This window comes from Salarias fasciatus, chromosome 3, assembly GCF_902148845.1.
Source record: "Salarias fasciatus chromosome 3, fSalaFa1.1, whole genome shotgun sequence".
In the NCBI taxonomy this organism is placed as follows: Eukaryota; Metazoa; Chordata; class Actinopteri; order Blenniiformes; family Blenniidae; genus Salarias; species Salarias fasciatus.
In genome coordinates this window covers 30,193,323-30,207,986 of record NC_043747.1, presented here as the reverse complement: position 1 = coordinate 30,207,986, position 14,664 = coordinate 30,193,323, and the positions used below count along the sequence as shown (strand labels likewise).

Sequence of the window (14,664 nt, the reverse complement as noted above, 5' to 3'; positions counted from 1 at the left end):
CTTTACTTCTTATTGTCTCATGCTAGCTGTTGCCAAAGCTGTCCGTCCCTGGGAGAGGGATCCCTCCATACTGTGGTTCTCCCCAAGATTTCTTCTTTTCCCACTGGGTTTTTGGAGTTTTTTCTTGCCGGATGTGAGGGTCGAAGGCGGTGGTTGCTTCGTTCTGTCTCGTTACTGTAAATATTGACATATTACCATTATGCTTATTCACTGTTTTTACTTTTACCGACAAATGTAACATCTTGAAGCCCTCTGAGGCAACTGTTGTTGTGATACTGGGCTATACAAAAATAAATTGATTGATTGATTGATTGACATCTAAACGTGTGTTCAGGGCCGAGCGGACCGGAGCAGAACCGGAACCGAACACCAGGACGTTCTGGACAGAACCTCCAGACCCCGGAGGAACCGGGAGCTGCAGGTAGGACACTGCTTCATTCTGATTGGCTGGCTGTGTTGAGATGATGGAGCAGCTCTGGAATCTTTCAGAGCCTCTATGGAACCAGGAACCAGGACTTTGTTCAGAGTGACGTCATCATGGAGACAGTTTATCTGCTGGAGTTTCTTTATTCTGATTGGTTGTTGATGAACCAGAACCGAGAGGAAGGAGTTCCTGTTGTCACTGAGGATGAATGGAATATTGCCTGTTCATACAGCTGGTTGGCTCGCTGGTTGGTTAGCTGGTTGGATGGTTGGTTGGTTGGCTGGCTGGTTGGCTGGCTGGTTGGCTGGTTGGCTGGCTGGTTGGCTGGTTGGTTGGCTGGTTGGCTGGCTGGTTGGTTGGCTGGTTGGCTGGTTGGCTGGTTGGCTGGTTGGCTGGCTGGTTGGTTGGCTGGTTGGCTGGTTGGCTGGTTGGCTGGCTGGTTGGCTGGCTGGTTGGCTGGTTGGTTGGCTGGTTGGCTGGCTGGTTGGCTGGTTGGCTGGTTGGCTGGCTGGTTGGCTGGTTGGCTGGCTGGTTGGCTGGTTGGTTGGCTGGTTGGCTGGTTGGCTGGCTGGTTGGCTGGCTGGTTGGATGGTTGGTTGATTGGCTGGCTGGTTGGCTGGTTGGCTGGCTGGTTAGCTGGTTGGCTGGTTGGCTGGCTGGTTGGCTGGCTGGCTGGTTGGCTGGCTGGCTGGGTGGTTGGCTGGCTGGTTGGTTGGCTGGCTGGCTGGCTGGTTAGCTGGCTGGTTGGCTGGCTGGTTGGCTGGTTGACTGGTTGGCTGGTTGGTTGGTTGACTGGTTGGCTGGCTGGCTGGTTGACTGGTTGGCTGGCTGGTTGGCTGGCTGGTTGGCTGGCTGGCTGGGTGGTTTGCTGGCTGGTTGGTTGGCTGGCTGGTTGGTTGGCTGGTTGGCTGGCTGGTTAGCTGGCTGGTTGGCTGGCTGGTTGGCTGGTTGACTGGTTGGCTGGTTGGTTGGTTGACTGGTTGACTGGTTGGCTGGTTGGCTGGCTGGCTGGTTAGCTGGTTGGCTGGCTGGCTGGTTGGCTGGTTGGTTGGCTGGTTGGTTGGCTGGCCTGCAGATTTCATCCTGTCTGACAGATGGTGTCTGTCTCAGGGTGGTTCTGTCCTTCATTGTAAAGATAGTGCAGAACAGAGCATTGAGGAGCGTCTGCATGTGGCGTTCAGGAGCGTCTGCGTGTGGCGTTCAGGAGCGTCTGCGTGTGGCGTTCAGGAGCGTCTGCGTGTGTCTGTTCATACAGCAGAGCAGTGTGGAGGTGATGTTGTTCATGATGGTGAAAAGTTTAGGTTTCCTGTAAAGTTGGACCAGCGATGGAGATCCTGAGAGCTGCAGTCTGACTACAACAGGTCGGACTGTTCTTTATTCTGATTGGTTGTTGCTGCGCCCAGCCTTGAGGTGCAGGAGCTCATTTCTGTTGTTGCTCTACAATGTTTGCATCCTGTTGCGTTTGGATGCCTTCCTGGTCATCAGTGTTCATTGTAAAGACTGTAGAACAGGGCGTTCAGGAGCGTCTGCGTGTGGCGTTCAGGAGCGTCTGCCTGTGGCGTTCAGGAGCGTCGGCGTGTGGCGTTCAGGAGCGTCTGCGTGTGGCGTTCAGTAGCGTCTGCGTGTGGCGTTCAGTAGCGTCTGCGTGTGGCGTTCAGGAGCGTCTGCCTGTGGCGTTCAGTAGCGACTGCCTGTGGCGTTCAGGAGCGTCGGCGTGTGGCGTTCAGGAGCGTCTGCGTGTGGCGTTCAGTAGCGTCTGCGTTTGGCGATCAGGAGCGTCTGCGTGTGGCGTTCAAGAGCGTCTGCGTGTGGCGATCAGGAGCGTCTGCGTGTGGCGTTCAGGAGCGTCTGCGTGTGGCATTCAAGAGCGCCTGCGTGTGGCGTTCAAGAGCGTCTGCGTGTGGCGTTCAAGAGCGTCTGCGTGTGGCGTTCAAGAGCGTCTGCGTGTGGCGTTCAGGAGCGTCTGCGTGTGGCGTTCAGGAGCGTCTGCGTGTGGCGTTCAGGAGCGTCTGCGTGTGGCTTTCAGGAGCGACTGCATGTGGCGTTAAGGAGCGTCTGCATGTGGCGTTCAGTAGCGTCTGCGTGTGGCATTCAGGAGCATCTGCGTGTGTCTGTTCATACAGCAGAGCTGTGTGGAGGTGATGTTGTTCATGATGGTGAAAAGTTTAGGTTTCCTGTCAAGTTGGACCAGCGATGGAGATCCTGAGAGCTGCAGTCTGACTACAACAGGTAGGACTGTTCTTTATTCTGATTGGTTGTTGCTGCGCCCAGCCTTGAGGTGCATGAGCTCATTTCTGTTGTTGCTCTGCAATGTTTGCATCCTGTTGTGTTTGGATGAATTCCTGGTCATCCAGTGGCTGCTCTGTGTGGCGTTGGACCAGCATGGAAACCACTCCGCCCTGCAATGAGACGCCATAAGGTCGGACTGTGTTCTTTGTTCTGATTGGTTGTTGCTGCGCCCAGCCTTGAGGTGCAGGAGCTCATTTCTGTTGTTTGCATGGTGTTGTGATTGGATGCCTTCCTGGTCATCAGTGTTCATTGTAAAGACTGTAGAACAGGGCGTTCAGGAGCGTCTGTGTGTGGCGTTCAGGAGCGTCTGCCTGTGGCGTTCAGGAGCGTCGGCTTGTGGCGTTCAGGAGCGTCTGCGTGTGGCATTCAGTAGCGTCTGCGTGTGGCGTTCAGTAGCGTCTGCGTGTGGCGTTCAGGAGCGTCTGCGTGTGGCGTTCAGGAGCGTCTGCGTGTAGCGATCAGGAGCGTCTGCGTGTGGCGTTCAGGAGCGTCTGCGTGTGGCGTTCAGGAGCGTCTGCGTGTGGCTTTCAGGAGCGTCTGCGTGTGGCGTTCAGGAGCGTCTGCATGTGGCGTTCAGTAGCGTCTGCGTGTGGCGTTCAGGAGCGTCTGCATGTGGCGTTCAGGAGCATCTGCGTGTGTCTGTTCATACAGCAGAGCTGTGTGGAGGTGATGTTGTTCATGATGGTGAAAAGTTTAGGTTTCCTGTCAAGTTGGACCAGCGATGGAGATCCTGAGAGCTGCAGTCTGACTACAACAGGTAGGACTGTTCTTTATTCTGATTGGTTGCTGCTGCGCCCAGCCTTGAGGTGCATGAGCTCATTTCTGTTGTTGCTCTGCAATGTTTGCATCCTGTTGTGTTTGGATGAATTCCTGGTCATCCAGTGGCTGCTCTGTGTGGCGTTGGACCAGCATGGAAACCACTTCGCCCTGCAATGAGACGCCATAAGGTAGGACTGTGTTCTTTATTCTGATTGGTTGTTGCTGCGCCCAGCCTTGAGGTGCAGGAGCTCATTTCTGTTGTTTGCATGGTGTTGTGATTGGATGCCTTCCTAGTCATCAGTGTTCATTGTAAAGACTGTAGAACAGGGCGTTCAGGAGCGTCTGCGTGTGGCGTTCAGGAGCGTCTGCCTGTGGCGTTCAGTAGCGACTGCCTGTGGCGTTCAGGAGCGTCGGCGTGTGGCGTTCAGGAGCGTCTGCGTGTGGCGTTCAGTAGCGTCTGCGTTTGGCGATCAGGAGCGTCTGCGTGTGGCGTTCAAGAGCGTCTGCGTGTGGCGTTCAGGAGCGTCTGCGTGTGGCGTTCAAGAGCGTCTGCGTGTGGCGTTCAAGAGCGTCTGCGTGTGGCGTTCAAGAGCGTCTGCGTGTGGCGTTCAGGATTGTCTGCGTGTGGCGTTCAGGATTGTCTGCGTGTGGCGTTCAGGATCGTCTGCGTGTGGCGTTCAGGATCGTCTGCGTGTGGCCTTCAGGAGCGTCTGCGTGTGGCCTTCAGGAGCGTCTGCGTGTGGCGTTCAGGAGCGTCTGCGTGTGGCGTTCAGGAGCGTCTGCGTGTGGCGTTCAGGAGCGTCTGCGTGTGGCGTTCAGGAGCGTCTGCCTGTGGCGTTCAGGAGCGTCTGCCTGTGGCGTTCAGGAGGTCGGCGTGTGGCGTTCAGGAGCGTCTGCGTGTGACGTTCAGTTGCGTCTGCGTGTGGCGATCAGGAGCGTCTGCATGTGGCGTTCAGTAGCGTCTGCGTGTGGCGTTCAAGAGCGTCTGCGTGTGGCGTTCAAGAGCGTCTGCGTGTGGCGTTCAGGAGCGTCTGCGTGTGGCGTTCAGGTGGTACTCGCTTGTGGCGTTCAGGAGCGTCGGCGTGTGGCGTTCAGGAGCGTCTGCGTGTGGCGTCCAGGAGCGTCGGCGTGTGGCGTTCAGGAGCGTCTGCGTGTGGCGTTCAGTAGCGTCTGCGTTTGGCGATCAGGAGCGTCTGCGTGTGGCGTTCAAGAGCGTCTGCGTGTGGCGTTCAGGAGCGTCGGCGTGTGGCGTTCAGGAGCGTCTGCGTGTGGCGTCCAGGAGCGTCGGCGTGTGGCGTTCAGGAGCGTCTGCGTGTGGCGTTCAGTAGCGTCTGCGTGTGCCGTTCAGGAGCGTCTGCGTGTGGCGTTGAGTAGCGTCTGCGTGTGGCGTTGAGTAGCGTCTGCGTGTGGCGTTCAGGAGCGTCTGCGTGTTGCGTTCAGGAGCGTCTGCGTGTGGCGTTCAGGAGCGTCTGCGTGTGGCGTTCAGGAGCGTCTGCGTGTGGCGTTCAGGTGGTATTCGCTTGTGGCGTTCAGGAGCGTCTGCGTGTGGCGTTCAGGAGCGTCTGCGTGTGGCGATCAGGAGCGTCTGCGTGTGGCGTTCAGGAGCGTCTGCGTGTGGCGTTCAGGAGCGTCTGCGTGTGGCGTTCAGTAGCGTCTGCGTGTGGCGTTCAGTAGCGTCTGCGTGTGGCGTTCAGGAGCCTCTGCGTGTGGCGTTCAGGAGCGTCTGCGTGTGGCGTTCAGGAGCGTCTGCGTGTGGCGTGTGGCATTCAGGAGCGTCTGCGTGTGGCGTTCAGGAGCGTCTGTGTGGCGTTCAGGAGCGTCTGTGTGGCGTTCAGGAGCGTCTCTGTGTGTCTGTTCATACAGCAGAGCAGTGTGGAGGTGATGTTGTTCATGATGGTGTAAAGTTTAGGTTTCCTGTCAAGTTGGACCAGCGATGGAGATCCTGAGAGCTGCAGTCTGACTACAACAGGTAGGACTGTTCTTTATTCTGATTGGTTGTTGCTGCGCCCAGCCTTGAGGTGCAGGAGCTCATTTCTGTTGTTGCTCTACAATGTTTGCATCCTGTTGTGTTTGGATGAATTCCTGGTCATCCAGGGGCTGCTCTGTGTGGCGTTGGACCAGCATGGAAAACACTCCGCCCTTCAGTGAGACGCCATAAGGTAGGACTGTGTTCTTTATTCTGATTGGTTGTTGCTGCGCCCAGCCTTGAGGTGCAGGAGCTCATTTCTGTTGTGTTTGCATCCTGTTGTGATTGGATTCCTTCCTGGTCATCAGTGTTCATTGTAAAGACTGTAGAACAGGGCGTTCAGGAGCGTCTGCGTGTGGCGTTCAGGAGCGTCTGCGTGTGGCGTTCAAGAGCGCCTGCGTGTGGCGTTCAAGAGCGTCTGCGTGTGGCGTTCAAGAGCGTCTGCGTGTGGCGTTCAAGAGCGTCTGCGTGTGGCGTTCAGGAGCGTCTGCGTGTGGCGTTCAGGAGCGTCTGCGTGTGGCTTTCAGGAGCGTCTGCATGTGGCGTTAAGGAGCGTCTGCGTGTGGCGTTCAGGATTGTCTGCGTGTGGCGTTCAGGATTGTCTGCGTGTGGCGTTCAGGATTGTCTGCGTGTGGCGTTCAGGAGCGTCTGCGTGTGGCGTTCAGGAGCGTCTGCGTGTGGCGTTCAGGAGCGTCTGCGTGTGGCGTTCAGTAGCGTCTGCCTGTGGCGTTCAGGAGCGTCTGCGTGTGGCGTTCAGGAGCGTCTGCGTGTGGCGTTCAGGAGCGTCTGCGTGTGGCGTTCAGTAGCGTCTGCGTGTGGCGTTCAGGAGCGTCTGCGTGTGGCGTTCAGGAGCGTCTGCGTGTGGCCTTCAGGAGCGTCTGCGTGTGGCGTTCAGGAGCGTCTGCGTGTGGCGTTCAGTAGCGTCTGCGTGTGGCGTTCAGGAGCGTCTGCGTGTGGCGTTCAGGAGCGTCTGCGTTTGGCGTTCAGGAGCGTCTGCGTGTGGCGTTCAGGAGCGTCTGCGTGTGGCGTTCAGGAGCGTCTGCGTGTGGCGTTCAGGAGCGTCTGCGTGTGGCGTTCAGTAGCGTCTGCGTGTGGCGTTCAGGAGCGTCTTCGTGTGGCCTTCAGGAGCGTCTGCGTGTGGCGTTCAGGAGCGTCTGCGTGTGGCGTTCAGTAGCGTCTGCGTGTGGCGTTCAGGAGCGTCTGCGTGTGGCGTTCAGGAGCGTCTGCGTGTGGCGTTCAGGAGCGTCTGCGTGTGCCGTTCAGGAGCGTCTGCGTGTGCCGTTCAGGAGCGTCTGCGTGTGGCGTTCAGTAGCGTCTGCGTGTGGCGTTCAGTAGCGTCTGCGTGTGGCGTTCAGGAGCGTCTGCGTGTGGCGTTCAGGAGCGTCTGCGTGTGGCGTTCAGGAGCGTCTGCGTGTGGCGTTCAGGAGCGTCTGCGTGAGGCGTTCAGGAGCGTCTGCCTGTGGCGTTCAGGAGCGTCTGCCTGTGGCGTTCAGGAGCGTCTGCGTGTGGCGTTCAGGAGCGTCTGCGTGTGGCGTTCAGGAGCGTCTGCGTATGGCGTTCAGGTGGTATTCGCTTGTGGCGCTCAGGAGCGTCTGCGTGTGGCGTTCAGGAGCGTCTGCGTGTGGCGTTCAGTAGCGTCTGCGTGTGGCGTTCAGTAGCGTCTGCGTGTGGCGTTCAGGAGCCTCTGCGTGTGGCGTTCAGGAGCGTCTGCGTGTGGCGTTCAGGAGCGTCTGCGTGTGGCGTGTGGCATTCAGGAGCGTCTGCGTGTGGCGTTCAGGAGCGTCTGTGTGGCGTTCAGGAGCGTCTGTGTGGCGTTCAGGAGCGTCTCTGTGTGTCTGTTCATACAGCAGAGCAGTGTGGAGGTGATGTTGTTCATGATGGTGTAAAGTTTAGGTTTCCTGTCATGTTGGACCAGCGATGGAGATCCTGAGAGCTGCAGTTTGACTACAACAGGTAGGACTGTTCTTTATTCTGATTGGTTGTTGCTGCGCCCAGCCTTGAGGTGCAGGAGCTCATTTCTGTTGTTGCTCTACAATGTTTGCATCCTGTTGTGTTTGGATGAATTCCTGGTCATCCAGTGGCTGCTCTGTGTGGCGTTGGACCAGCATGGAAAACACTCCGCCCTGCAATGAGACGCCATAAGGTAGGAATGTGTTCTTTATTCTGATTGGTTGTTGCTGCGCCCAGCCTTGAGGTGCAGGAGCTCATTTCTGTTGTTGCTCTACAATGTTTGCATCCTGTTGTGTTTGGATGAATTCCTGGTCATCCAGTGGCTGCTCTGTGTGGCGTTGGACCAGCATGGAAAACACTCCGCCCTTCAGTGAGACGCCATAAGGTAGGACTGTGTTCTTTATTCTGATTGGTTGTTGCTGCGCCCAGCCTTGAGGTGCAGGAGCTCATTTCTGTTGTGTTTGCATCCTGTTGTGATTGGATTCCTTCCTGGTCATCAGTGTTCATTGTAAAGACTGTAGAACAGGGCGTTCACGAGCGTCTGCGTGTGGCGTTCAGGAGCGTCTGCGTGTGTCGTTCAGGAGCGTCTGAGTGTGGCGTTCAGGAGCGTCTGCGTGTGGCGTTCAGGAGCGTCTGCGTGTGCCGTTCAGTAGCGTCTGCGTGTGGCGTTCAGGAGCGTCTGCGTGTGGCGTTCAGGAGCGTCTGCATGTGGCGTTCAGGAGCGTCTGCGTGTGGCGATCAGGAGCGTCTGCGTGTGGCGTTCAGGAGCGTCTGCGTGTGGCGTTCAGGAGCCTCTGCGTGTGGCGTTCAGAAGCATCTGCGTGTGGCGTTCAGGAGCGTCTGCGTGTGGCGTTCATGAGCGTCTGCGTGTGGCGTTCAGGAGCGTCTGCGTGTGGTGTTCAGGAGCGTCTGCGTGTGGCGTTCAGGAGCGTCTGTGTGGCGTTCAGTAGCGTCTGCGTGTGGCGATCAGGAGCGTCTGCGTGTGGCGTTCAGGAGCGTCTGCGTGTGGCGTGTGGCATTCAGGAGCGTCTGCGTGTGGCATTCAGGAGCGTCTGTGTGGCGTTCAGGAGCGTCTGTGTGGCGTTCAGGAGCGTCTCTGTGTGTCTGTTCATACAGCAGAGCAGTGTGGAGGTGATGTTGTTCATGATGGTGTAAAGTTTAGGTTTCCTGTCATGTTGGACCAGCGATGGAGATCCTGAGAGCTGCAGTCTGACTACAACAGGTAGGACTGTTCTTTATTCTGATTGGTTGTTGCTGCGCCCAGCCTTGAGGTGCAGGAGCTCATTTCTGTTGTTGCTCTACAATGTTTGCATTCTGTTGTGTTTGGATGAATTCCTGGTCATCCAGTGGCTGCTCTGTGTGGCGTTGGACCAGCATGGAAAACACTCCGCCCTTCAGTGAGACGCCATAAGGTAGGACTGTGTTCTCTATTCTGATTGGTTGTTGCTGCGCCCAGCCTTGAGGTGCAGGAGCTCATTTCTGTTGTGTTTGCATCCTGTTGTGATTGGATTCCTTCCTGGTCATCAGTGTTCATTGTAAAGACTGTAGAACAGGGCGTTCACGAGCGTCTGCGTGTGGCGTTCAGGAGCGTCTGCCTGTGGCGTTCAGGAGCGTCGGCGTGTGGCGTTCAGGAGCGTCTGCGTGTGGCGTTCAATAGCGTCTGCGTGTGGCGATCAGGAGCGTCTGTGTGTGGCCTTCAGGAGCGTCTGCATGTGGCGTTCAGGAGCGTCTGCGTGTGGCGTTCAGGAGCGTCTGCGTGTGGCGTTCAGGAGCGTCGGCGTGTGGCGTTCAGGAGCGTCGGCGTGTGGCGTTCAGGAGCGTCGGCGTGTGGCGTTCAGTAGCGTCTGCGTGTGGCATTCAGGAGCGTCTGTGTGTGGCGTTCAGGAGCGTCTGCGTGTGGCGTTCAGGACCGTCTGCGTGTGGCGTGTGGCATTCAGGAGCGTCTGCGTGTGGCATTCAGGAGCGTCTGTGTGGCGTTCAGGAGCGTCTGTGTGGCGTTCAGGAGCGTCTCTGTGTGTCTCTTCATACAGCAGAGCAGTGTGGAGAAGATGTTGTTCACGATGGTGTAAAGTTTAGGTTTCCTGTCATGTTGGACCAGCGATGAAGATCCTGAGAGCTGCAGTCTGACTACAACAGGCAGGACTGTTCTTTATTCTGATTGGTTGTTGCTGCGCCCAGCCTTGAGGTGCAGGAGCTCATTTCTGTTGTTGCTCTACAATGTTTGCATCCTGTTGTGTTTGGATGAATTCCTGGTCATCCAGTGGCTGCTCTGTGTGGCGTTGGACCAGCATGGAAAACACTCCGCCCTGCAATGAGACGCCATGAGGTAGGACTGTGTTCTTTATTCTGATTGGTTGTTGCTGCGCCCAGCCTTGAGGTGCAGGAGCTCATTTCTGTTGTGTTTGCATCCTGTTGTGATTGGATGCCTTCCTGGTCATCAGTGTTCATTGTAAAGACTGTAGAACAGGGCGTTCAGGAGCGTCTGCGTGTGGCGTTCAGGAGCGTCTGCGTGTGGCGTTCAGGAGCGTCTGCGTGTGGCGTTCAGGAGCGTCGGCGTGTGGCGTTCAGGAGCGTCTGCGTGTGGCGTTCAGGAGCGTCTGCGTGTGGCGATCAGGAGCGTCTGCGTGTGGCGTTCAGGAGCGTCTGCGTGTGGCGTTCAGGAGCGTCTGCGTGTGGCGTTCAGGAGCGTCTGCGTGTGGCGTTCAGTAGCGTCTGCGTGTGGCGTTCAGGAGCGTCGGCGTGTGGCGTTCAGGAGCGTCTGCGTGTGACGTTCAGGAGCGACTGCCTGTGGCGTTCAGGAGCGTCGGCGTGTGGCGTTCAGGAGCGTCTGCGTGTGGCGTTCAGTAGCGTCTGCGTGTGGCGTTCAGTAGCGTCTGCGTGTGGCGATCAGGAGCGTCTGCGTGTGGCGATCAGGAGCCTTTGCGTGTGGCGTTCAGGAGCCTCTGCGTGTGGCGTTCAGGAGCGTCTGCGTGTGGCGTTCAGGAGCGTCTGCGTGTGGCGTTCAGGAGCCTCTGCGTGTGGCGTTCAGGAGCGTCTGCGTGTGGCGTTCAGGAGCGTCTGCGTGTGGCGTTCAGGAGCGTCTGCGTGTGGCGTTCAGGAGCGTCTGCGTGTGGCGTTCAGGAGCGTCTGCGTGTGGCGTTCAGGAGCGTCTGCGTGTGGCGTGTGGCATTCAGGAGCGTCTGCGTGTGGCCTTCAGGAGCGTCTGCGTGTGGCGTTCAGTAGCGTCTGCGTGTGACGTTCAGTAGCGACTGCCTGTGGCGTTCAGGAGCGTCGGCGTGTGGCGTTCAGGAGCGTCTGCGTGTGGCGTTCAGTAGCGTCTGCGTTTGGCGATCAGGAGCGTCTGCGTGTGGCGTTCAGTAGCGTCTGCGTGTGGCGTTCAGTAGCGTCTGCGTGTGGCGATCAGGAGCGTCTGCGTGTGGCGTTCAGGAGCCTCTCCGTGTGGCGTTCAGGAGCGTCTGCGTGTGGCGTTCAGGAGCGTCTGCGTGTGGCGTTCAGGAGCGTCTGCGTGTGGCGATCAGGAGCGTCTGCGTGTGGCGTTCAGGAGCCTCTGCGTGTGGCGTTCAGGAGCGTCTGCGTGTGGCGTTCAGGAGCGTCTGCGTGTGGCGTTCAGGTGGTATTCGCTTGTGGCGTTCAGGTGGTATTCGCTTGTGGCGTTCAGGAGCGTCTGCGTGTGGCGATCAGGAGCGTCTGCGTGTGGCGTTCATGAGCGTCTGCGTGTGGCGATCAGGAGCGTCTGCGTGTGGCGTTCAGGAGCCTCTGCGTGTGGCGTTCAAGACCGTCAGCGTGTGGCGTTCAGGACCGCCTGCGTGTGGCATTCAAGACCGTCTGCGTGTGGCGTTCAAGACCGTCTGCGTGTGGCGTTCAGGAGCGTCTGCGTGTGGCGTTCAGGAGCGTCTGCGTGTGGCGTTCAGGTGGTATTCGCTTGTGGCGTTCAGGTGGTATTCACTTGTGGCGTTCAGGAGCGTCTGCGTGTGGCGTTCAGGAGCGTCTGCGTGTGGCGATCAGGAGCGTCTTCGTGTGGCGTTCATGAGCGTCTGCGTGTGGCGTTCAGGAGCGTCTGCGTGTGGCATTCAGGAGCGTCTGCGTGTGGCGTTCAGGTGGTATTCGCTTGTGGCGTTCAGGAGCGTCTGCGTGTGGAGTTCAAGACCGTCAGCGTGTGGCGTTCAAGACCGCCTGCGTGTGGCATTCAAGACCGTCTGCGTGTGGCGTTCAAGACCGTCTGCGTGTGGCGTTCAAGAGCGTCTGCGTGTGGCATTCAGGAGCGTCTGTGTGGCGTTCAGGAGCGTCTGTGTGGCGTTCAGGAGCGTCTGCGTGTGGCTTTCAGGAGCGTCTGCGTGTGGCGTTCAGGAGCGTCTGCGTGTGGCGTTCAATAGCGTCTGCCTGTGGCGTTCAGGAGCGTCGGCGTGTGGCGTTCAGCAACGTCTGCATGTGGCGTTCAGGAGCGTCGGCGTGTGACGTTCAGGAGCGTCTGCGTGTGGCGTTCAGGAGCGTCTGCGTGTGGCGTTCAGGAGCGTCTGCGTGTGGCGTTCAGGAGCGTCTGCGTGTGGCGTTCAGGAGCGTCTGTGTGGCGTTCAGGAGCGTCTGCGTGTGGCTTTCAGGAGCGTCTGCGTGTGGCGTTCAGGAGCGTCTGCGTGTGGCGTTCAATAGCGTCTGCCTGTGGCGTTCAGGAGCGTCGGCGTGTGGCGTTCAGCAACGTCTGCATGTGGCGTTCAGGAGCGTCGGCGTGTGACGTTCAGGAGCGTCTGCGTGTGGCGTTCAGGAGCGTCTGCGTGTGGCGTTCAGGAGCGTCTGCGTGTGGCGTTCAGTAGCGTCTGCGTGTGGCGTTCAGGAGCGTCTGCGTGTGCCGTTCAGTAGCGTCTGCGTGTGGCGTTCAGTAGCGTCTGCGTGTGGCGTTCAGGAGCGTCTGCGTGTGGCGTTCAGGAGCGTCTGCGTGTGTCTGTTCATACAGCAGAGCAGTGTGGAGGTGATGTTGTTCATGATGGTGAAAAGTTTAGGTTTCCTGTCAAGTTGGACCAGCGATGGAGATCCTGAGAGCTGCAGTCTGACTACAACAGGTAGGACTGTTATTTATTCTGATTGGTTGTTGCTGCGCCCAGCCTTGAGGTGCAGGAGCTCATTTCTGTTGTTGCTCTACAATGTTTGCATCCTGTTGCGTTTGGATGAATTCCTGGTCATCCAGTGGCTGCTCTGTGTGGCGTTGGACCAGCATGGAAACCACTCCGAACTTCAGTGAGACGCCATAAGGTAGGACTGTGTTCTTTATTCTGATTGGTTGTTGCTGCGCCCAGCCTTGAGGTGCAGGAGCTCATTTCTGTTGTTTGCATCCTGTTGTGATTGGATGCCTTCCTGGTCATCAGTGTTGATTGTAAAGACTGTAGAACAGGGCGTTCAGGAGCGTCTGCGTGTGGCGTTCAGGAGCGTCTGCCTGTGGCGTTCAGGAGCGTCTGCCTGTGGCGTTCAGGAGCGTCTGCGTGTGCCGTTCAGTAGCGTCTGCGTGTGGCGTTCAGTAGCGTCTGCGTGTGGCGTTCAGGAGCGTCTGCGTGTGGCGTTCAGGAGCGTCTGCGTGTGGCGTTCAGGTGGTATTCGCTTGTGGCGTTCAGGTGGTATTCGCTTGTGGCGTTCAGGAGCGTCTGCGTGTGGCGTTCAGGAGCGTCTGCGTGTGGCGTTCATGAGCGTCTGCGTGTGGCGTTCATGAGTGTCTGCGTGTGGCGTTCATGAGCGTCTGCGTGTGGCGTTCATGAGCGTCTGCGTGTGGCGTTCAGGAGCGTCGGCGTGTGGCGTTCAGGAGCGTCGGCGTGTGGCGTTCAGGAGCGTCTGCGTGTGGCGTTCAGGTGGTATTCGCTTGTGGCGTTCAGGAGCGTCTGCGTGTGGAGTTCAAGACCGTCAGCGTGTGGCGTTCAAGACCGCCTGCGTGTGGCATTCAAGACCGTCTGCGTGTGGCGTTCAAGACCGTCTGCGTGTGGCGTTCAGGAGCGTCTGCGTGTGGCGTTCAGGAGCGTCTGCGTGTGGCGTTCAGGAGCGTCTGCGTGTGGCGTTCAGTAGCGTCTGCGTGTGGCGATCAGGAGCGTCTGCGTGTGGCGTTCAGGAGCGTCGGCGCGTGGCGTTCAGCAACGTCTGCATGTGGCGTTCAGGAGCGTCTGCGTGTGGCGTTCAGTAGCGACTGCCTGTGGCATTCAGGAGCGTCGGCGTGTGGCGTTCAGGAGCGTCTGCGTGTGGCGTTCAGTAGCGTCTGCGTTTTGGCGATCAGGAGCGTCTGCGTGTGGCGTTCTGTAGCGTCTGCGTGTGGCGTTCAGGAGCGTCTGCGTGTGGCGTTCAGGAGCGTCTGCGTGTGGCGTTCAGGAGCGTCTGCGTGTGGCGATCAGGAGTGTCTGCGTGTGGCGTTCAGGAGCGTCTGCGTGTGGCGATCAGGAGTGTCTGCGTGTGGCGTTCAGGAGCGTCTGCGTGTGGCGTTCAGGAGCGTCTGCGTGTGGCGTTCAGGAGCGTCTGCGTGTGGCGATCAGGAGCGTCTGCGTGTGGCGTTCAGGAGCGTCTGCGTTGTGGCGATCAGGAGTGTCTGCGTGTGGCGTTCAGGAGCGTCTGCGTGTGGCGTTCAGGAGCGTCTGCGTGTGGCGTTCAGGAGCGTCTGCGTGTGGCGTGTGGCATTCAGGAGCGTCTGCGTGTGTCTGTTCATGCAGCACAGCAGTGTGGAGGTGATGTTGTTCATGATGGTGTAAAGTTTAGGTTTCCTGTCATGTTGGACCAGCGATGGAGATCCTGAGAGCTGCAGTCTGACTACAACAGGCAGGACTGTTCTTTATTCTGATTGGTTGTTGCTGCGCCCAGCCTTGAGGTGCAGGAGCTCATTTCTGTTGTTGCTCTACAATGTTTGCATCCTGTTGTGTTTGGATGAATTCCTGGTCATCCAGTGGCTGCTCTGTGTGGCGTTGGACCAGCATGGAAAACACTCCGCCCTTCAGTGAGACGCCATAAGGTAGGACTGTGTTCTTTATTCTGATTGGTTGTTGCTGCGCCCAGCCTTGAGGTGCAGGAGCTCATTTCTGTTGTGTTTGCATCCTGTTGTGATTGGATTCCTTCCTGGTCATCAGTGTTCATTGTAAAGACTGTAGAACAGGGCGTTCAGGAGCGTCTGCGTGTGGCGTTCACGAGCGTCTGCGTGTGGCGTTCAGGAGCGTCTGCCTGTGGCATTCAGGAGCATCTGCGTATGGCGTTCAGGAGCGTCTGAGTGTGGCGTTCAGGAGCGTCTGCGTGTGACGTTCAGGAGCGTCTGCGTGTGCCG

General features: G+C 58.1%; 1 protein-coding gene across 1 annotated transcript in view; it reads left to right on the top strand.

Moving 5' to 3' along the window:
- tfr2 (transferrin receptor 2) overlaps positions 1 to 14,664 on the top strand; it is a 38,084-nt gene that overhangs the window by 3,108 nt on the left and 20,312 nt on the right. The window contains exon 8 of the mRNA XM_030084903.1: positions 14,035 to 14,077. Within this exon, the coding sequence (XP_029940763.1) occupies positions 14,035 to 14,077 (43 nt within the window). The remainder of the gene's footprint in view (positions 1 to 14,034; positions 14,078 to 14,664) is intronic.